This window comes from Adiantum capillus-veneris, chromosome 12 (genome assembly GCF_014529385.1).
Source record: "Adiantum capillus-veneris isolate H3 chromosome 12, ASM1452938v2, whole genome shotgun sequence".
Lineage (NCBI taxonomy): Eukaryota > Viridiplantae > Streptophyta > Polypodiopsida > Polypodiales > Pteridaceae > Adiantum > Adiantum capillus-veneris.
This window is the reverse complement of record NC_140942.1, coordinates 116,346,327-116,368,340: the sequence shown is the minus strand read 5'-3', so window position 1 is coordinate 116,368,340 and position 22,014 is coordinate 116,346,327. Positions and strand designations below refer to the sequence as shown.

The window sequence follows — 22,014 nt, the reverse complement described above, 5'->3', positions numbered from 1 at the left end:
CTTGTTTAGAAGAAGTGTGGACCACCATGTGCGAGCATTCCCCTTAAAATAAGAGGCAGCTCTCCGAATCTTGGAGTGCTCTGAGTAGCGTTCTCCCGCGAAAGCGATGTCAAACTGCTGAATAAAAGACAAAGCCTTCGAAGCATCTTTGTATCATGAAAAAGTGTCAACCTTTATCGACTGTCCACCTTCTTTAAACTCGCGGACTTTCTTGCTTTTATCTTCCAGAAAGTCATATTGATTGGCTTTGTAGAAATTCTTCTTGTTCGCATAAAATTTCCCGTCTTCAGAGTCTGAACTATTTGTAGACGTGTCCTCTGTAGAACTATCATCCATTGGGCGAGATTTAGACTTCTTTGCCTTTTTCTTGTCCTTTCTGAAACGTTGTTTCTTGCTTCGCTTTTTGCCTTTTCTGTCTTCTTCGCTTGAGTCAGAAGAAGAAGAAGAAGAACTGGGAACTTCTTCAAATCGAACACGCTTTTTGTGTTTCTTTGCTTTGTCAAATGTCACTGACGACCCAAATAACCGGGGAAATCAATGCCTTTCTTCCGCTTTTTGCCGTGCTTTTTGCCTTTCTTCTGCGCGTCAAAAAGCTGAGCAATTCGTGCATCAACCACCTCTTCTAATTCCTTCTCTGAATATTGCTTCTTGATAGCGGGTTTCGGGGGTGAGGTTGTGGTTTTCTTCCACTGTGCATGCACATCCTGAAAAGAAGTCTTTGTCATATATTTTGCCAATTTCGGGTCCTTCGCAAAATTGAGCATCATGTTCGTTGCATCGCCGATCAATTTGTGACGCTCCATCTCGCGTTGCTCGGCCTGAGTAGACCGAGGCAGGCCATACTCGTTGCCGGAATCTTCGTTGTCGTCCCTGCCTACATCTCCGGATGTAGAGGGATTCGATTGATCCTCACCTGAAGCCATAGGTGCCGCGGAAAAATTTGGGGATCGGATTTCCCGTAGAAGAGAAATCAGTCGTGCTCTAATACCACTGTAACAGACTTGGACACTCCAAATCAAGAATCGACCACAACAGCACCAAATAACCACTTCAAGACAGATCACAGTTCACAGTTGATTCGACACTAACCAGGCGGAGTTCCGAGCCTAGAGTTATTGGCCCCAAAGACTAGCGCCCCTTTCGGTATTTCTTTCTTTATTGATCCGTGTTCAAAGTACAAGAGTGCGGGTAGGTGCCCACTCTCAGACTCTGCGTCTAGATGCTCTGAGAAGTGTGGCCCCTAGCCCACTATTATATAGGTACAAGGGTGCCCAAAAGCAGAGCCCCAAAAGCTACAACTTATAAGCTCCTAAAAATAAAGCAACTGGCCAATAAGTCAGCCAGCGTAGATTTTAAAACACCCAGCGTAGATTCTTCTCAAGCCCCGAGCGTAGATTTTACTGAAGGCCAGCGAAATTGCCACATCATCAACATCCGTACACTTCCGTAAATCGTGTCGGAATTCACAGGTCTGTCCGTACTGGCCTGCCACATCAGCCATCAGTTGCTGCAGAGGGTGTGTGCGTGCACTCGGCTGCCACGTCACCATTTTGTGACACGGTGGGACATGACTCTTCCATAACTTTTGCGTCGCAATGGCCTTGTGACACACAATCTGCCATGCATCATCATAAAGCCATTCTTGAGAAGGTAGTGTTCATGACGCTGTCCATCCATTAACTGCTCAAAGATCCTTGCAAAATCTTCATCATTTGCAAACTGTTTCCTCATATCATCAAGCTCATGATGATAAGGAATTGACACAGCTGAAATTTGTGGCTTCCATGACAAGGCATCAGCCACAACATTCTTTTTTCCTTCCACATGCATAATCTGAAAATGAAACATGGACAAGATGTTTGCCCATCGCATATGCTTTTTAGATAACTTTGCCTGTGTCAAGAAGTATCGCAAGGTCTGATGGTCCGTTTGGACAACGAAATCTGCACCTAGCAGGTAGTGTTTCCAACTTAAGAGTGCATGAATCACGGCCGATAGTTCCTTTTCAAAGACTTGCATAGTCTTTTTTGCCCTTGCAAGATTCAGCTCTCATAGGCTACTACCCTGCCATCTTGCATTAGTACTGCACCAATGCTACTGCGCCACAGGCGTCACACTGGACCACAAATGACTTACTGAGATCTGGCAACACAATGACTGGATCTAAAGTCATCTTTTCCTTTAAGAGATTAAAAGCTGAAATCTCTTTTTGTGTCCATCTGAAGGTGACCCCTTTCTTTTGTAGAGCATGTAAAGGTGAAGCAATCTCAACGAAATTTTGGATGAACCTTCTGTAATAGGAGCATAGTCCCAAAAAGCTTCGGACATCATGCACCGTCTTCAGATCTGGCCATGACTTGATTGCTTCAACCTTAGCATGATTCATTCTGACACCATCCTTTGAGACTATGTGTCCGAGAAAGTGAATCTCTTCCAGAAAGAATTCACTTTTCTTCACATTGATGAGCAACCTATGACTGCATAGCTCTTTGAACACAATGGCCAAGTGATGCCATGCTCCTCTTCATTCTTTGAATAGACTATCATGTCGTCAAAGAATGTACCAACAAACTGCTGGTGTGGAAGGAAAATTGTGTCCATCATCCTATTGAATGTAGCAGGAGCATTTGTGAGACCGAAGGGCATCACTAAGAATTCGTAGAGGCCAAACGTCGTTCTAAAAGCAGTCTTGTGCATCCTCTAATCTAATGCGGATCTGATGGTACCCACTCTTTAGATCGATCCTGCTAAACATAGCTGCTCCCTCGAACTTGTCCAGAATATCATCAATTCTAGGTATAGGAAACCTATTCTTGATGGTATTCTTGTTCAGTGCACGATAGTCGATGCACATACGCCATGAGCCATCCTTTTTTTGCACCAACAGCACTAGAGAACAAGATGGAGATGAACTGGGCTGAATCAGCCCTTTCTCTAACAGCTCCTCAATCTAGCTCATAATCTCTTTCTGCTGAGCCGCACTAACCTTGTACGGAGGCCTATTTGGTGGGCTACAGTCTACTGCCTAGCACCAAATCTATCGCATGGTCCTCGGGTCTCTCTGGCGGTAACTGAGACGGTAATGAATCGAAAAAGCAATCACTGTACTGTTGTAAAAACATAGACCTTTCTTTATCTAACACAAATAAATTTGATTCATCACAATTTGACACTTCACGTGCAAAAACCAAGTACGCAGAAAGATGCTTTTTCATTACAGAAGTAATTGTAGAAGCTGATACAGTGGGAATAGACTCCCCTTTAAGCTTTACATCTAGTATGTGAGTCTTTCCCTTGCTCTGTACAGTGATCTTTTTGTTGTAGGCATCCATGATTCCCTACACACGAAACAACCAAGGAATGCCCAGCAACACATCACATCCATCTAGTGGCATGATGTAAAATTCTTCGGTATCTACATAGGACTGGATATGTAGACGCAGCTTTCCAATGATGGGAGTCACAGCCTCTATATGGCCAGGACGTGCCAAACCTGCCTCTGCTGTATACCCCATCTCTTCATATCTGATTCCCAACTTTGAAGCCAATTCTGGGGAGATAAAGTTGGCTTTGGCACCTGGATCGGAGAAGATAAGCACTGTTTGATCTGACCTTTCCCCATGCTCTGCAAAGCTCACTTGCATCTGAATTTGGCTTGTCGTCCACCATATCTGGCACTAGACCAGCCATGGGTTTCTTTCCATTCCTGTCCTCCTTGTCTTCAGAATCTGCTGGTCTTTTCCTTTGAGGACAAAATGGAGCAATGTGGCCAGGCTGCTCACAGATAAAGCATTTGTTCTCTAACCTCAGGACCTACTTTTGCTCTTCAGACTTGCGACCAAATTGTCTTTTCCATTTCTTTGCTGGTCCCTTCGCTGGTTCAGCCTTGGCTTTGCCTTTCCATGCTTTGGCCGGCTCCTGAGTCACTTTAGAAACCTCATTGAGAACGTACTTCTTCGCTGAATTTTTCTTGGCTGATCCCTCCTTTACGCCAGTGTTGAATTCACAATCCTCTCCCTTGAGCAAACCATTGCCAGTGTTTGCTACCTCAATGAGCTACGTCAAAGTAGTGACTTTGGTCTTCGTGCAGTACTTTCTCAATCCTTTAGGTAGGCCACAACAATATTTTTCAATATGTTCTGTGAGTGGCACAAACCTATAGGAAGTTACTGGAAGTAGAGCTTTCCAAAACTTCCCACTGTAGTCATCCAGATTTCTGCAACTAGCAGCATTAAGCTGGTGCCACTCTGTCATGACATCTGCTTCTAAGTCATCAGATAACCAGGCTGATGCAAAAATCTGCTTGAAGTAAATCCATGTGGACGGAGCTTGCCCTTGTAGCAATAAAGTAGTCCACCATTGTCCCGCATTCCCTGTCAAGAAAGTCGCTGCCTTGCAGACCTTAGAAGCCTCTGTAAAGTTTCCTCCTGCATAGGCCTTAGCAAACTGCTCTTTTCCTCCTGCATAGGCCTTATCAAACTGCTGGAGGAATGAGAGAGCCTTCTTCCTGTCATCAAACCCAGTAAAGGTCATGAATGTCACACCTTTGCCACCTTCTTTGTATGGAGTTGGCTTCTCCAGCGGCGTTAAGTTGTCATATGGAAGTGACTGAAACATGGAAACACTGTTAAGGTTCATCTGTGTTCCTTGGCCGCTATTAAGTTGACCTGGAGATGCCACAAATGGCTCCTGATTTGTAATTCCAGCTATACCAAAATCATTCCAAATTGGCCCTGTGTACTTTGAAACCCAGGTTGCATGCCAATACTACCATACATGGGGTTAGGCATCATCGTTTGAGTACCCCCGAACACTGCTCTTGGCGTGTAAAACTGATTTCCAGGCGCATGACCAGCCATGCTCTGGAACACAGATCCACCTCCAAAGTACCCAGGATGTACTGATGGTGGTGGAGAGACTTGTTGCATAACCTGTAGGTTGCTTCCCTGCCCATTAGAGCCAGCAATAGGCTGCTGAAAGGTGGCTGGCTGAAATGGTACAGCTTGAAAGACTGGCGTTTCAGCCACCTGTTCCTGGGTATTAGACCTAGGCTTTGGAGACTGCATGGTCTCCGACAAGTGTACAGGTGTTTCCATTGATTCTGCAATATGAATCACCTGTGGTTGAGCCTTAACAGGCTTTTGAATATGATCCAGTGACCCAACTTGCTGAAACGGAAGAGGAGGTTGCAGAAAGGCTAAAAACCTCGGCTTTTGCATTACCTGTGTGAACATGGTCATAGCAGTAACCAACTGGGTCCTAAATATGTCATCATCTGTCTGTGGTGGTCTAGAAGACTCACCCACTTCATGCGTCTGTTGGCCCTAAGAAGAGGAAACCTCTTTAGTAACATCATCTGGCCTATCAGCCATGACTGCAAATCCCTGTGTCTGATCTGTAACCAACTCACCAAGGCTCACTTCTATGGGAAAAAGTGATTTAATCCCGTCGATGGAACCATGAAACCAGCCTGTTTACTTTAAAAAGGGCGGTAGACTTTACTTTAACCTTGATTTAGCTTTCACCCATTTAAGTCGTCTATTTTACCTGTACTTTATTGACACAAGAGAGGGGAATGGGAATCAGATGCTAGAGTGCATCTGTATACGAATCAGACACGAGATTGGCCCCTAAATAGGCGCCCCTTTCGGTATTTCTTTATTCTTTACAGTTAAGGATAGTACAAAAAGTGCTTTGAAAGCACTTGACTTGTATCCCGTAGTTTCTATCATGTTTGAGAGAATTTGGGCAACATAACGGCACAGAACCCTGCCCAAATCAATCTGAAGTAGAGGATCTCAAGGAGAACACTGTCCTTGTTCTTAATCTACCAAAAACTGTCCAAAACAGTTGATAACCAGCCTCTGTAATTTCTGGTTATTGGCTGGTTTTTCTCTGTTTTCAGCTCCCCGTAGCCCCAGCACTGTCCCCTGTACCTTGGGGTAGTTGCCCCTTGAATCTGGAAAGTTTTAGGGCACCAAAACAGTCCCAAATCAGCAAAAATCAGCAACCCGGCTACGCTGAAATTACACCTGTTTGGTGAGGTATTTAGCCTCACCGGTTCCTGCTTTTGGTGTAGCAAGTTAGCTACACCTGTTCCTGCTCAAGAGGCTCTTGCCTCAACACAAAAGCATGAACCCACAACTGTATACATTGGTCAAATGAATAGCCCACTAGTGGGGCATCACATCTGCACGTAGGGAGAGAGAGTAGTGTACTGTGCACAAGGTGTGAATTCTTGTGCTAACACTATACATGAGGGGTAAGCAAGCTTTCCATAGCTCTTAACCTGTGACAGCCTTCACAAATCAGCCCAAATCGAGCGCCCCCTTCTCCCCAGAGTGGAAACTCAGCCTGTGAGTGCCAAGTGTCACTCGTGTGCATTTTCCCGCTTTAGACCCTCGGGTCTAAAAAGATCTCAACTATGGCCCCAGTTGACTTGGCCACAAAGTACCAAAATGATCCCCTTGTCATACTGCACGTAATAACACGAAGACATTTTGTCGTCCAAAGATAGCAATCCCTAAAATTTAGGAGATGCTGCCATCGTATCTTTCTAGGTCATCTGACCCTCTTTGTACACTGCAGCCACACCCAAAACTGAAATGTAGCCGATGTAGCAAAGGATTCCGCTTTGGCTAACCAGTGACCCCACTTTGGCTAACCATAGTCCTTGTCCAACCTTAGTGCTCTCTTGCCCTCAGGCCTGGACTCTCTCTGAATAGTTCCACACTAGCTATGCAATGCAGGGCAATTAGATTTTCAGAGGGGTGCTTCCAAAAAGTGAAAATAAATAAATAATAAGAAAGAAATCAACAAAAAGGATAGATAGTAGTCACATGCTGGTGACACATACTGCAAGGAAACTCCTGCCTGACGATCCCACACACCGTAGAGGTGAGTTCTCTAAAGGATTCTTCTCTTTACTAAGCCCCGTGTTCAACGTCTATGGGCTGGAAACTGAGAAAACAGCAGCTTAGCGCAATGGATATGTCTTCTAAGAACACTTCTTCGCAAAGGATTTCGCCTACATGGTCTGTTCTCCTTCTGGAGTGCTTGGGCCAGCCATCTATGAACTTTGGAGCGTCTTCTTCGGGATGAAACTTGTCTCCTTTAACTAGGCAGCAGCCAATACAATTTAAGGTGCGCAGCTTATGATCCTTGAGTCAGCAGCTTTGAGCTTGAAAGATGTACTTGTCTTATCTTCCATAATCTTGCTCATCCGAAAACAGGATGGAAAGAGTATAATTACCCTCTGACTTCAAAGCTTGAGCAAGGTTAAAGCATCAATGCTTTGTCGTGTCCTTAGACTGATCGTTCAGTCGTTCTTACTTAGCACGATACGTGCTAGTCTCCATCTTCTTGGAAACTCCAAGAAAGTGTAAACTTGCAACAATTGCTGGTAATCATCTGTAATATGTGGGAAGCATGATCTATATAGAACATTTGTTTGCTATGCACAGCCCATGTGAATATTGTAGCTATTGATGCCAATGGGTTTGTCAAAACTTGGGAGGCCACTTACTATATTCACATTTTGCATATTTTCAAATGTTGGCAAGGTTGTCTTTTTGTTAAAGACCACAAGATTGGTCCATCTTTTGCCATTCCATTCCCTTGCTTTGACAATTTACATGCCTCGACTATAATATCTATAGTTATCTTGATTTCCATTGCATTTCCATTCATTGCTATTGTAACAAACTGCTGACGTGTCAAAGCCTAAAGAATGGAGCCAACTTACAGATGCCGGCCGAGGGGCCTAAACCCTAAGAAGCAGTAGAAGAAGTGTCACAGAGTGAGGACGTGGTAACCCTAATTGCTGAAACCCTAATTCTGGAAACCCTAACCCTAAAACCTGCAAACCCTAATTTCTACCAGAAACCCTAACTGTTGAACCCTAATTCTGGAAACCCTAACCCTAAAACCTGCAAACCCTAATTATGGAAACCCTAACCCTAAAACCTGCAAACCCTAATTCTAGAAACCCTAAGAAGAACAAGCAACAAAAGAAGTCCTACCAACTTATGGGGACCCCATCCGATGGGGCCCCAAGTGACATAAAGGCATTAAAAATAAAGCAAAACACACTCAAAAGACTTTGCACATCAAAATATGATGATGTGGCACCTGTACGGACGTCTCGGAATTCGCGGCGGATTTTTAGGGAAATCCCGAAATTTTAGGAAAGTGATTTTTTGGAGTCAGCTTTTCATATTTGATGCTTTTAGGCTTTGGGCCTTTAAATATGAGCCTTGGGGGCCCTCTCTGGCACTCTTCAGCGCGCAGATTGCAGAGGAGGTGCTCCCCGGCTGTTGTACTTTGCGAATCAGCAATAATATAAAGAAATACCGAAAGGGGCGCCAAGGTTTGGGGCCAATACTCTCTGGGGTGGAATTCCGCCACTCCGTGTCACGTGTCGTCTCTCTCTCCATTTCAGTTCAGTTGTTATTTGAAGTGCTTAAAGTTGTTCAGTCTGTTCTTTTCTATTGGCACGTGGTGCCCGCATTTGTGACAGTGGTATCAGAGCATCAGGCGTGTGCTTTTCTGAAAGCATACCGGTCCTACAAAAGAGCACACAGAACTATTGGAATTGAATTATATTTGAGGTATCAGCCACTCCCACCCTTACTTCATCGCGCATCGGGCGCGCTCCCGTCTTCACCGCTCATGTCTTACATGGCATAAGCCATGCAAGAGAAGGATCCAGATTTGTTTCAAGTCACTGTTTTTCTCAGAAGCAGTGCCATGCAGATGTTGATGTCTATAGCTACCAAGCAGCATACTCCAAGTACTTGGCAAGCTTTCAAGAAAATTTTTGCCGGAAGTTATATGGTTTCTGACATCTTCCTTCGGAGTGCAACTTCTGGCAGAGTGGGGTATCCTGAAATGCTTGCCATGGAAACCCTAGCAGATTATAAATTGAAATTTCTCGACATCTCTCAGTAGATGTCTCTTCACGAGCAGATGACCTTGGAGGTTCAGTGTGATTGCTATCTCTTGGGACTACCATCGCCGCCAAAGAAACACTGTCTGTCCAAGAGCTAATGGACCATGTTGTGCTCGGCTACGACCTCATGGAGGGAACCTAACCCTAATTTTTGGTGCAGGTTTCAAGATGGAAAGTCAGTTGACTTTTCGAGCTCGATTGATGTCGAGATTGCTTTCTAAGTTTAAGTTCTGTTTGATCTTGTTTGGTGATCCTGTTTGGACTTTGTTTGAAATGGATGCTATCTGCTTTAAACCTGTCTTGGTGCCGATTTGAAATGTTTGACTTTGGTTTCAATGCCGGTTTCATTGATTGGTGATTTTTACTCCCGAGTGGAGGAGTGAGAAATACTGTCTTGATATTGTTTGAACCTCGGAACGACGCAGGCCGATGCCTGGGGAGCGTTTCGTTGTATGCTTGAACCTCCGAGCGACGCAGACTGCGGTCTGGGGAGCATTTGGTTGTACAGTCCTCTGAGCTCATGGCCCGGACCTTCTTAGGTTATTTGCGGGGGGAGTGACGAGGTAGTCGTTGAGTAGCTTCATACCGCAGACCGTTTGTCTCGGAGGAGTGCTCAGCGGCGCTGTTTGTTGTGTCTTGTAACATGCATATGTGAGCATTTGTGTTGCATTGTGATGTGTCAATTACTGAATATTCCTAATTGGATGAGATTGCCTGGGTATGTAATTTTAGTGCATCAAGACACCCGAGGAAGATCAATACGGTCTGGGTGTGATGGCTAATTTTACTACGCCGGAATATCAAGAGTTCCGATCTGGACGAAAGGAGAAGCTAACTCCTTGATCAAAACAGCCGAAGGAGAAGCTAACTCCTTGATCAAAAGAGCGAAAAGGAGAAGCTAACTCCTTGATCAAAACAGCCGAAAGGAGAAGCTAACTCCTTGATCAAAACAGCCGAATGGAGAAGCTAACTCCTTAATAAAAAGAGCAAATTGATTGTCCCTCCGAATGTCCCTCGGAAATTTTTGAGCTAACTTGAGTTGTTTTGCAGATATGCCGTAATCGCGGACGATTACTCTCTTTCAAGAAGGGGAGATGTAACAAACTGCTGACGTGTCAAAGACTAAAGAATGGAGCCAACTTACAGATGCCAGCCGAGGGGCCTAAACCCTAAGAAGCAGTAGAAGAAGTGTCACAGAGTGAGGACGTGGTAACCCTAATTGCTGAAACCCTAATTGTTGAAACCCTAATTCTGGAAACCCTAACCCTAAAACCTGCAAACCCTAATTTCTGCCAGAAACCCTAACTGATGAACCCTAATTCTGGAAACCCTAACCCTAAAACCTGCAAACCCTAAGAAGAACAAGCAACAAAAGAAGTCCTACCAACTTATGGGGACCCCGTCCGATGGGGCCCCAAGTGACATAAAGGCATTAAAAATAAAGCAAAACACACTCAAAAGACTTTGCACATCAAAATATGATGATGTGGCACCTGTACGGACGTCCCGGAATTCGCGGCGGATTTTTAGGGAAATCCCGAAATTTTAGGAAAGTGATTTTTTGGAGTCAGCTTTTCATATTTGATGCTTTTAGGCTTTGGGCCTTTAAATATGAGCCTTGGGGGCCCTCTCTGGCACTCTTCAGCGCGCAGATTGCAGAGGAGGTGCTCCCCGACTGTTGTACTTTGCGAATCAGCAATAATATAAAGAAATACCGAAAGGGGCGCCAAGGTTTGGGGCCAATACTCTCTGGGGTGGAATTCCGCCACTCCGTCTCGCGTGTCGTCTCTCTCTCCATTTCAGTTCAGTTGTTATTTGAAGTGCTTAAAGTTGTTCAGTCTGTTCTTTTCTATTGGCACGTGGTGCCCGCATTTGTGACAGCTATAACTATGCAAGTGCCATCTTCTTGGATGCTCTCTACCAACTCATGTACTCTCTAAATGTTTGTGGTGATTGGAGGAACCATCAAAAAATTATACAACATCACTTGTTGTTGAAGCAGTTGACCAACACACGCCAAATGCGTGTGGTGGGCATGGCTTGAGGGCGGGCAAGGGGGGGGGGGGGGGGGGGGGGGAAGAGGCGGCTGTCTAGCAATTGTGTACAATGATGATGCATACTTGCCCCATACCCCATATCTCTGTATAAGTAATGGCCGGAGGAGGGGAGTGCTCATGGAAGAGTCGACATGCCTCCCTTGAGGCCTGACTCAAGAATAGCTGATACAGATCCTACTCTAGTTGAGCCAAAAAAGCCCTCTTCTTCCGTCACACCAAGCATCGGAAGGAACTTTGTGACTATTTGTGAGTAATGTTCCCCAAAAGCACCTCCCTTTGAACTTGCGGCACTTCTCGTCGTACCAACTGTTCTGGGACATGCTGCCAACAGGTCATCTCTGCTCAGGCTCGGTGTGTGGATATGCCTCTATTGCTGCATCATGCAATGTCTACGTCAGTACAGAGGTGAGCTCCTCTAAAGGTGGCCCCGACTCCTCAGTGCATAGGCGCCTGTAAATCCCATCTATGGAGAGAGAGAGAGAGAGAGAGAGAGAGAGAGATGAAATGAAATGAAATCTTGACGTATTCAAAAGGCCAAAATGACCTATCAGGCCAATCTGTTACAAAATAGTTAATCTGATACCATGTTTGGGTACAAAAAGAACTAGAACAAATTTCAAAAGATACTTTTACTACAGACTGGAACTGTATGGATGATGTGACAGCTCATACAATAGGTATTGAGTATACTAGATGTGACAATGTGCGAAACAATGATAGAATGGGAGGAGAATTGGTGAGTATCCATCCTCATCTGCACTCTGGATGTCCAGAGTATGGCTCGAATCCTCTACTGTAGTCTCCGTCGATGCTGTGTAGCTCCTCTCCTCAGTCGTGGTGGTTTGAATCTCCGTAGCTCCAATGCTCGGTCGATGAGTGTGCGGTAGTGGTCAAATGGGTGTGGGCTGAGCTCTGCAGTGAAAGGATTGGGACCCTAATCAGTGTGTGGTCTTCTCTCTCCCTCTTCTCTCATCTCTAAAGGAACTCTCTCTAAAAGGAATCAAAGAACTAAGAAGAAGCATAACCAAGCAAGGAAGGGGTCATTGGATTCGTGCGATATCAAAATATCTTTATCAAGTTTTATCCACTGCGTCCCACAGTTCTTCGCTACGAAAAGGCAACAGTGACAGATTACCTTCGCAACAAAAGCTACATGGGAAATTTTTTATGTGAAAAAGAATCTTTCTACATTGATACAAAAAGTTGGGTAACAAATTTGAAGCTTCATTAATTTTTAGCACCAGCTTTTTACGGGATATATAATTGAAGTTTTTAAAGCTTCATCTCCTTTTGATAGCATATGCTTGTGGGTCTCAGTGCCATCGAGCTCGTTGTTTCAAAATTTCTTATGGTAGACCACAAGTCCTTGCAGTGCAAGTGCATGCCTTCTAGTTGGAGTTGATCCAAGCTCTTCGTGGTGAGTATGACAGAATACAAGGTCCAAAATCTTTCTTCATCTAGGACCATGGTAACCACTAGCGCTACAGACCACCCATGTGGCTCCCCCCCTCGCCCCCCCCCCCTCTTCAATTTTATGATCTAGCGATTATACATATACTCTTCATTATTCAAGTGTCTCTCGCTTTCCACCCGTGTGGCTCCCCTCCCTCCTCCGCCCCCCCCGCCCCCCAATTTTATGATCTAGCAATTATACATATACTCTTCATTATTCAAGTGTCTCTCTCTTTCTTTTCTTTAGTGTGTCTGCTTGCAAGGGGAGATGTAGCCTAGTGGCCTAGTAGGCAACTTCAAACAAAAGGATCTTCTTTGTGCCAACCCAACCAAAAAAAAGTTACATTCTATCTCAAGCTTGTTCCTTCAGTATCACCAGTGCTAACCAAACCAAAAAGAAAAAGGCTTCGTTCCATCTCAAGCGTCTTTCCTTAATATCTCCACTGCTTAAAGAATGTCAATTTGGTTCTCTAATGGAATAGCCACAGATATGCATCAAGCACATCTCCCCTCTCTCCCTCTCTCTCTCTCTCTCTCAAAAAATGATCCCACGACTAATTATACACGCAAATCAATAGCATGTACCTAGAGCAAGACGATGGCGCGCAGCTGCTTTGAGTCGCAAACGTAAACGAGAGAGACAAACCAGCAGAAGCCCGCCGTCCCATTCGAATGTTGTCTCCATGGTGAGAGAGGGCGAGACTAATTCTCTCTCAATTTTGCATGTAATGGCTCCCCAAGAAAATCAAAGAGATGAATCCTAGAAATCTTTTAAACTTGCAAATCAAATTCCCCAAAAAAATAAACTAGAGTGCTTAGTTAGCCTGCATGACTGCAAGGGCACTATTGTAATTACTATTTTCTTCTCATCGAAGCAGTGAACAAGAGTATACATCAGTAAACAAGAACATAGAAGTGAAAGGAGAGAGAGAGAGAGAGAGAGAGAGAGAGAGAGAGAGACACGTGCGTGCGCTTATTATTTGTTTTCCAGAATGTTTTTACCCTAAGTGAGTAAAAGTCACTGATACATACAAAATTGTATTTACTATTTGTTCTCATGGAAGCATTGAACAAGAGTATACATCTGTAAAGAAGAACATAGAAATGAAAGGTGTGTGTGTGTGTGTGTGTGTGTGTGTGTGTGTGTGTGTGAGTGAGAGAGAGAGAGAGAGCGCTTATTATTTGTTCTGCACAAATCTTGTTACCCTAAGTGAGTATAAGTCACTGAAACGATTTGATGTAGAGAGTATGAAAAAAAAATGTTGATGAATTAAGAATGGAACTAAGCAAGAGAGCGTTGGGAAGACCTTGAAATGTAGCAGGCAATGACTGCTTTACTATGCAATGGACAAAACTTTTGTGGAGAAGAGGAGGAGGACAAGGTAACTACACATATCAATGGGAGTTTTTGATGTAGGAACAGAGGGCTATATCAGTAAGATGCTCTTCAAAGTTGCACGTGTGGTTAGCTGGTTGTCAGGAAAGTAGCATGAAATGAATTGTTTAGCTCACTGAAGGTGGTTGGGGACCACATTAGAGTAATTTATTTCTATAGTCTCGAGTAGGCGAGCACATCCGCAATCTGTATGAACAACATACAATGGTGTTTTGTGGAGCAACTAGCCAGTACGGCGATGTCGATGTGGTGATTTGTCGACCAAGTGTATTCCAAGTGATGTAATGTGGATGCCATGGGGTAGGTGGTTGAACTAGCCATGGAATGAACTCACTCATTTATGCATGTAGTGTCTGAGCACCTGCTCTTGAAAATTTGGGTAAAGGCAGAATTGCAACTTATACATTGCAGTCTCAAATTCTATCTGCTGCTCAATCAGGTCAGTTGGAATTGGCCTACCCATTCTGAACGGAAAAAGAAAAAGCATGAAAAAAACTCAACCACCTGCTATATACTTTAGAAGTCTCATGCTTTGGTGATTTCCTAAGAGGTCTCACAATATCAAGTTGTTTGGGTGCTCTGTTTGATTTAATGTTAAGCTTTGAAAATTTTGATTTAACATTTGTGGCATCTTATGTTATTTCATGAGGACATAATGTTGCAATAACTTGGTCGTGAGTACTGTCAATGATGCTCTTAGCAATATCGGCAAGGTTAATAGGACATTACAAAATCATAACTGGTCGTAGCAACAATTAGCACATCGGCAAGTTGTAGGCAAAGGTATGAAAACTAAAGGGATGATGGATCGAGGGACTACTAGATGCAGTTGAGGTATCTCCGGTCAGGCCCTCTAGTTATTTAACTGCTCATATAGCTCGAACGTCCTGATCTCGACAGCCTCCTTTCCCAGCTAGCCTGTCGGCCAGCTTAGTACTGCGTTGGGCGAGATGATCATGTGGTTGCCGCTAATTAGCGTGCATCATTGTCAATGTCACTAGCAGCGAGTAGCACCTGTATCAGATACATCAGATAAGCTTTCCATCATCATCAGATACGTCTCTGCACTATCAGCTCCAGCAAGTAATTTGATCACTATTGATCAAGGCCCAGCCATAAAGACCCGCCGGAATCAGAAGGTGAATAAGCACAGCTCTGACAAGCGACTGTCCAATACTGCTCCGACCGCGGCCAATATACCACCAGTTGCAGTCAACAACCGTAGTTCGCGTGTCCACGACCAAATCAATGCCAAGACTATTGGTCGGATAGCTGCAGCAGCTCCTGCACGTGGAGTATTCCAATATTGGGTGGTCGCATGACCCGCGCTCAGCTCTGCAAAACAGTACTACAACATCACAACAAGCAGCGGCCGCGCATGCATGGCACAGGCATGCAAAGCCAAACTACAGGGGAGGCATCCAACAAGGGAGGCATCGGTATCTGCACGGCGTCGAAGGAGCATATTGTGAAGCACAACAATGAAAAAGGCAGCATTTATAATACCACAAAGGCAGTGCGTCTACCGAATGCTTAACGTACTCCTCCGATGCAAGTTGGCGGACGCCATCCTCTCCTGCTGCATATCGTGTGTCAAGTAGCAGTAGCAAGAGCATCTGCTGGGCCTCCGCCAGCTAAAGTAGCTGGTATTCATCGCGACGATCTTATTGCTGCACCTAAACCTAAATCCGAGAGAGAGATCATGATGGGTTATAGTGCTCAGCAACAGTATGAGCTGGCGGCCATGCAGATCAGGACTCCCTTGGTTGTAACCAAAGAAGCACAGGAATGGTCGCCCTTAGAGACAGCATGCAGCAGTATTGATAGTACGAGGTTGTCCATGGTCACCATATCCAATCTGGAGATAATAGGATCTCTTGGCGAGGGAGGCTAAGGGCAAGTATTCAAAGTCAGAAGGAATCATCAAAGTAACAGCAGGGGGCGGCGAGTTAGAGCGGTGACCTTGCGGGGCAGAGCATATCATGGCCAGCGAGATCTTGGTCAAAGAGCTTTCTGCTCATGAAACGCACCGCAAGCACCAGCTTCGGCTGCCTAGGGTAGAGATCCGCATCATGCGGCGCTTATCCACTCACGCGATCGCAGCAGTAATGCCGATAGTGAGGCTGCGTAGGGTGCATCTGACAGATAGCGATGAGAGCTGGCCCTGTGTAGCGATGGATTTGTGCAAAGGTGAAACGCCACTTGACATGATGAATGGGAGGAGGAGGCAAGGGGGTGCTAGTGGTGAAGGCCATGGTCATCGCTCTAAGGTTCTGCCACCCACGAGGAGAACGGAGTGTTGCATTTGGATGTGAAGCCAAATAACATTCTGCTGCAGAGGAGAGGGAGGCTGGAGACGGCTAAGCTGGCGGACTTCGGCCTGGCGAGAGAGCTGTGTGCGCTTCAGGGAACCTGCAAACTGCTTGTGGAGAAGATTGAATTGCTGTTGAGAGCAAAAGATGCTACTAGCTTCATAGCCTTCTCTCTCTCTCTCTCAAATAGTGGCCAGAGACAAAACTGCTTGTGGAGAAGATCGAATTGCTTCTGAGAGAATGCTTTTTTTATTTTATTAACTCGATAGTTAGTAGCTTTGGATGGCGTAGTTTTTTTAAAGAGATTTTCAGCCACATGGGTTAATGAGAGAGCAGCATTGAGATTTTGGCTGCTACGCTAACGAAGTAAGAGGAGAGGGAGGCTGGAGATGGCTAAGCTGGCGAACTTCGGCCTGGCGAGAGAGCTGCCTACGCTTCAGGGAACCTGCAAACTGCTTGTGGAGAAGATCGAATTGCTGCTGAGAGCAAAAGATGCTACTAGCTTCATAGCCTTCTCTCTCTCTCTCTCTCTCTCTCTCTCTCTCTCTCTCTCTCTCTCTCTCTCTCTCTCTCTCTCTCTCTCTCTCTCAAACAGTGGCCAGAGACAAACCTGCTTGTGGAGAAGATCGAATTGCTGCTGAGAGAATGATTTTTTTATTTTATTAACTCGACAGTTGGTAGCTTTGGACGACGTAGTCTTTTTTAGAGATTTTCAGCCACGTGGGTTAATGAGAGAGCAGCATTGAGATTTTGGCTGCTACGCTAACGAAGTAAAGAGATGATATCCTGCAAATCAAATTCCTATGGAGTTAGGTTTAAGCCAATCACTAGTGGCTTCTATCATGTCCTCGTCCATCTCAATAAAGGTTGCTATCTTCTAGTGTTTGTCACCAAATTTCATTTTTGGTCTAAGTAAATGCATTTTCTCTCTCTAGAATTGACCATTCTAGTGAGAGAAAATCAAAATAGTAAAAGGACCAACCATGTATAAAGGGCAAGAGAGTTTCAAAAGATTTATGCATTTTTCAAAAGTGCCATTGGAGTTCGTTAAGGGTTCCAACATGATTTTTCGGACTAAAAGTATTTATTTAATAATATCCAAAACGTTTTCGAAACCCTCCGAAATTAAGCTACAAGGTTGCCCGATCGCATCAGATACAGGGATTATGGGCTGGGACCAAATGGGTCGAGTGGGGCTCAAGGCAAGAGGAGGAGGTTGTGTGGGCGGTCGGACAAAGTCTGAACCCCTCAAAAATGCGCCATCTCTCCAGAGCCCCACATCTAGGATGATCCAGGCCCTCCCTTTTGTCCTAAAGCTAGGGCAGAAAGCCCCCCTTTGCTCCAACTTGCTCCCCAAGGCAAAGAGGTCGATTTTGGCTGATCCAGAGCTGATTTGTGCTCACTTCTCCTCTCTCTCAAGCTCCCACAGAAGCTCTGCTTCATCTCCTTCTTTCATGTTTATGCATGCTTACATATGATGCTTGATTATTACTAATTAATCATCAGCATGTTACTATTTGTTACTCATCCATACTTATTTCTGCCCTGTATTTTGCTTATTCCTCGCAGATCTTATCATCCGAGTGATGTTTAAGGTTTTGGGAATAAGTTCTCTGAGAATTGCGGTGCAGATCAAGCTTAATCACTATACTGGCAATTTCAAGAGCAGTTATCTCTAGAGTCTGTTTTATTAAAAGAGTGATTAGCAATTGTATTAGATTAAGATTCCTCTAATTTGGGGAATTTATTAATACAAAGTCCTTTTGGAGGGGGGATTGGCTCCAAAAAGTCCAACCCTCAACTGGTGTTGTCTCTCTCTCTGTCTCTTTCCTTAGCATTTTTCAGTTCATGCATGTGTGATGATTGTTGAATCTAAATTGAAGTGTGTGTCTCGCATTCTTCATTAATGTTTTAAATTTTAATGTGTATGCATACCAAATGTGCACTGTAATGGAATTGGACTAATTACTTAGATTGTAGCGGAAAATGAATAACATAGTAGGAACTTCTTTGAACATAATCTTTTGTGTAGATAAGAGAGAGTGCTTGGATGGAGAGAGAGCAACACTAAACACATTTCCTAGCTAACATGGCATGAACAATAACTTCAAAGAGAGAGAGAATTAGAGCAATTGACAACATTTGAGGACCGGATTTACTTGGAGCCGGTCCCCCCTCCAAAAGGCTTTTGTATTATAGTTTCTCCCATCAAGAGAGACTTGGTACAATACAAAATGATGTGTTTCTTGAGACCTTCTTTGGTGGTATGAATATGGAAGCTTCATACACCAAGCACATATGCTAATAACACTTTGCCAACACTTAAAAGAACTTGAACCGAAGCCCTCTATCCCAAGACCTCAAACACCATGAAAGGTGAGGAGAGCTGGCAGGGATTGAGGTAGAGGAGAGAAGGAGAAGTATTTCTACAAGAAAGCTTTCATTCTCCTTACATAATCACTCATAGATAGCATAGATTAGCTTACATAGAGGTAGAGAAGATGTTAGCATGCATTGAGCTTGGCTCTTGGTTGGATTTGCATCCATAGCCAAGAGGTGTTGATGTAGGCCTTCTTCTCCAAGCTTGAGGGGAGAGAAGCTTTGTGGTTTGCTACACACAATAATGAGCCAAGAAGGGGGCGTGGGATTTTTGTGTGAGAAGGGGGAATTCGATTTGGGCCACTTACACTAGCTGAGTGCTCATTGATGCTTTTGGGGCTAGCCAATGGTTGGCCTTGGTCTTTTGAAGCAACATGGCTAGTCTTGTGACAAGTATCCTTCATATCCCTATTTACCAAGCTTCAAACCATTTAAATTGATTTATCTAATCCCTCATTGGACCCCTTGGTCAATTGGCCAATAGGAATTAAGCTAGCCCATGGGCTACTTAATTCTCATTGGACCCCTTGGTAGGCCATCCAATAGGAATAAAGCAAGAGCAAAACCTTAATCTAGAATTGAAATTGCCTTTTCTAACAAAATATATGGTTAATTGAATTATCTAAATGCTCATTGGACCCTTTATGTGGCTGGCCAATGAGAATTAAGCATGCATTGGCTAAGGTGTTGACATGTGTCCTTATGGTCCTTGGGGGTGGTATGGCCTAGTGAGAGAGAGAGACCCCTCTTCTCCCTCATCCCCTATCTAAAGGGCTCGCCCCCTCTCTTGTAGGATCCTTTGTTGACTTTGGAGGCTCAAGCACCTTACCTAGGGTGCTTAGTCAATAAGCCCCTTAGCATGGGTTCTCACCCAGAAACTAGACAATGCATTTTTGATGTCCTAGGCCTAAAGACTTGTTACACTAACCCTTGGAGGCTTTAATGAAGCAAACCCTAAGGTTTTAATGCTCATTATGTGAACTTGCCCTTTTATAGGGTATCTCCATCTGGACCCTTGATGAACAGAAACTGTCCCCCTTTTGGTCCCATTTTGAGATGGTCCTAAAGCACTTCTTGTACCTAGCTCTTGGATAGATTATCTCCCTTTTAGCCCCGTCATAGAGATGCCATCATCTCTCATCTAGGCCTTAGTGAAGATAGTCATAAAAGCACATATCTATATGCTAGCTCTTGTTCCCCTTTTATCTCCCCATATTAAATGATCAGTTTAACATGAGAAAATCATTTGGTGGAGTTAGATATTAGATTTTATGACATTACCTCTCTCTTGAAATCATAGTCGTCCTCGACTATGAGCTAGGGGAGGTAAAGCATAGTCATTAGTCCATTTGTCTTAGCGAGTAGAGGATCCCTTTTGACCCTACGACATCTTTCCAGAATGGATGACTAGTCCATTTGGTGCTTGAGAGACACCATCTGCCGCAAGCATGTCTACTCCTTAGTCCATATCACACTTCCTAAGTAGATTGACAAGCTCTACTTGGTGTTTGGGAGACGTATCGCCACAAACATGATCCTAAGCATGCATACTTCATTATAATAAAAACAAGAAAGAGAGTCTTATAAGACAAAAACTTTGTACATTAAATACATTTACATTTACATTTGCTTACTCAAGTGAGTCATTAGAAGCATTGACAAGGTGCATCTATCCTTTAGCTGAGTTCCTTGCATCCATCTAGCATCTTCAAAAGGATAATTTTTAATTTTAATAAGATATTGTCGGATAGTCTTACCATGCCTTAGTACCTTGTCTTCATGTCTCAAAATAGACTCGGGCTGAAGTACCTCTTCTTGATATTCCACTTCAGGAGGGTCTTCCATTATGGCTTCAATTGGTGGCTCTCCTTTGTAAGGCTTAAGTAGGCTTACATGAAAGGCATTATGGATAAGCCAGTGGTTGGGCAACTTTAATTGATAAGCCATCTCATTGATTGGCTTAAGAATTTGAAAGGGACCATAGTACCTTTTTGCTAGCTTAGCATAGTACTTTTGGTGTCCCGTAGGATTCTTGCCCGAAGTATGCCTTAAACGAGCCTTTGGGAATTTAAGCAAGGCCCAATCATTTTCCTTAAAAGCTAGGGCTCTTCTGTGCTTATTAGCAGCATCCTTTTGCTTTTGCTGGGAGATGGATATAGCTTCTTTAATCTTTTGAAAAGATTCTTTTAGATCACGGCTGTACTCATCTGCGGCGAAGATCTTCCCATGTACTTTAAGTAGCAAGGGACTTTTAGGTCTTCCCTCTATCACCTCAAAAGGTGCTTTCCCTGTAGAGGTATGTACAATGTTATTATAAGCATACTCTACTAGAGGTAGGTACTCCTCCCATTGAGAGCGTTGATCTACTTCCGTTACATAGGACTTTAGTAGATCAAGAATCGTTAGATTGGCTATTTCACTTTGGCCATCCGTTTGTGGGTGATAGGCCGAAGAGAAATTCAATCTAGTGCCCAGATTCTCAAAGAGACCCTTCTAGAAATTACTGGTCATTCTAGGATCTCTATCCGACACAATGGATGTTGGCAAGCCATGGTACTTGAAAATTTGTGATATGAAAAGAGTTGCCATTTGGTGTGCCTTAATAGTCTTTTTGACAGGTATAAAGTTAGCTTGTTTGCTAAACCTGTCGACTATTGTCCATATTCCCGTATTCCCATGAATAGACTTAGGCAATCCAAAGATAAAATCCATGGATATGCTCTCCCATGGTGAATCAGGGATAGGCAATGGCCGAAGCAATCCAGGTTGCTTCCCTCCGTCAAACTTTGTCTTTTGACATATCACACATTTTGAGACATAATCTGGAATGTCTCTTTTCATGGTAGGCCAATAGAAATATGTTTCTATTGCCTTTAATGTAGTTTGAATCCCTCTATGTCCCGCATAAGGAGGAGCATGTGATTCATACATTACTTTCTCACGGAGTGAGTGTGTAATACATAACCTATTTCCATAGAGAAGGTAACCATCTTCTAGGGTAAATGGTTCCTCTTTCTTCCCTAGTGCAATGACTGAGATTACATCTTTGAAATCTGGATCAATTGCATACTCATATATCATAGAAGATAGATCATTGTGAGTAGCTATTGATACAGCATTTACCTTTGCCCGTCTCGAGAGAGCATCGGCCACCTGATTATGCTTGCCAGCAATGTGAGCAATATGAAAATTAAAACGTGAAAGAAAATTTGCCCACCTCATTTGCTTGTCGGAGAGCTTGGTCTGCGTCATGAAATACTTGAGGCTTTGATGATCCGTTCGTAGGATGAATGGAGTCCCCAAGAGGTAATGCTTCCATGAGTCTAGGGCATGAAGAACAGCTAAAAGCTCCTTTTCATAAATTCCCAAAACTTGCTCATCTGAGCTGAGTCTACGACTCTCATATGCTATGGCATGCCCTTCTTGAAGCAAAACAGCTCCAAGGCAATCACCACAAGCATCACATTG

At 44.0% G+C, this 22,014-nt stretch overlaps 1 protein-coding gene across 4 annotated transcripts in view; it reads right to left on the bottom strand.

Moving 5' to 3' along the window:
• The window catches only part of LOC147446377 (uncharacterized), a 51,182-nt gene extending 37,980 nt beyond the window's left edge, over positions 1-13,202 (bottom strand). For all 4 annotated transcript variants that reach the window (XM_086525610.1, XM_086525612.1, XM_086525613.1 and 1 more), the window contains exon 1: positions 13,045-13,202. In XM_086525610.1, coding sequence (XP_086381736.1) covers positions 13,045-13,144 — 100 coding nt within the window. In that variant the 5' untranslated portion in view covers positions 13,145-13,202. The remainder of the gene's footprint in view (positions 1-13,044) is intronic.
• Positions 13,203-22,014: the final 8,812 nt, after the last annotated feature.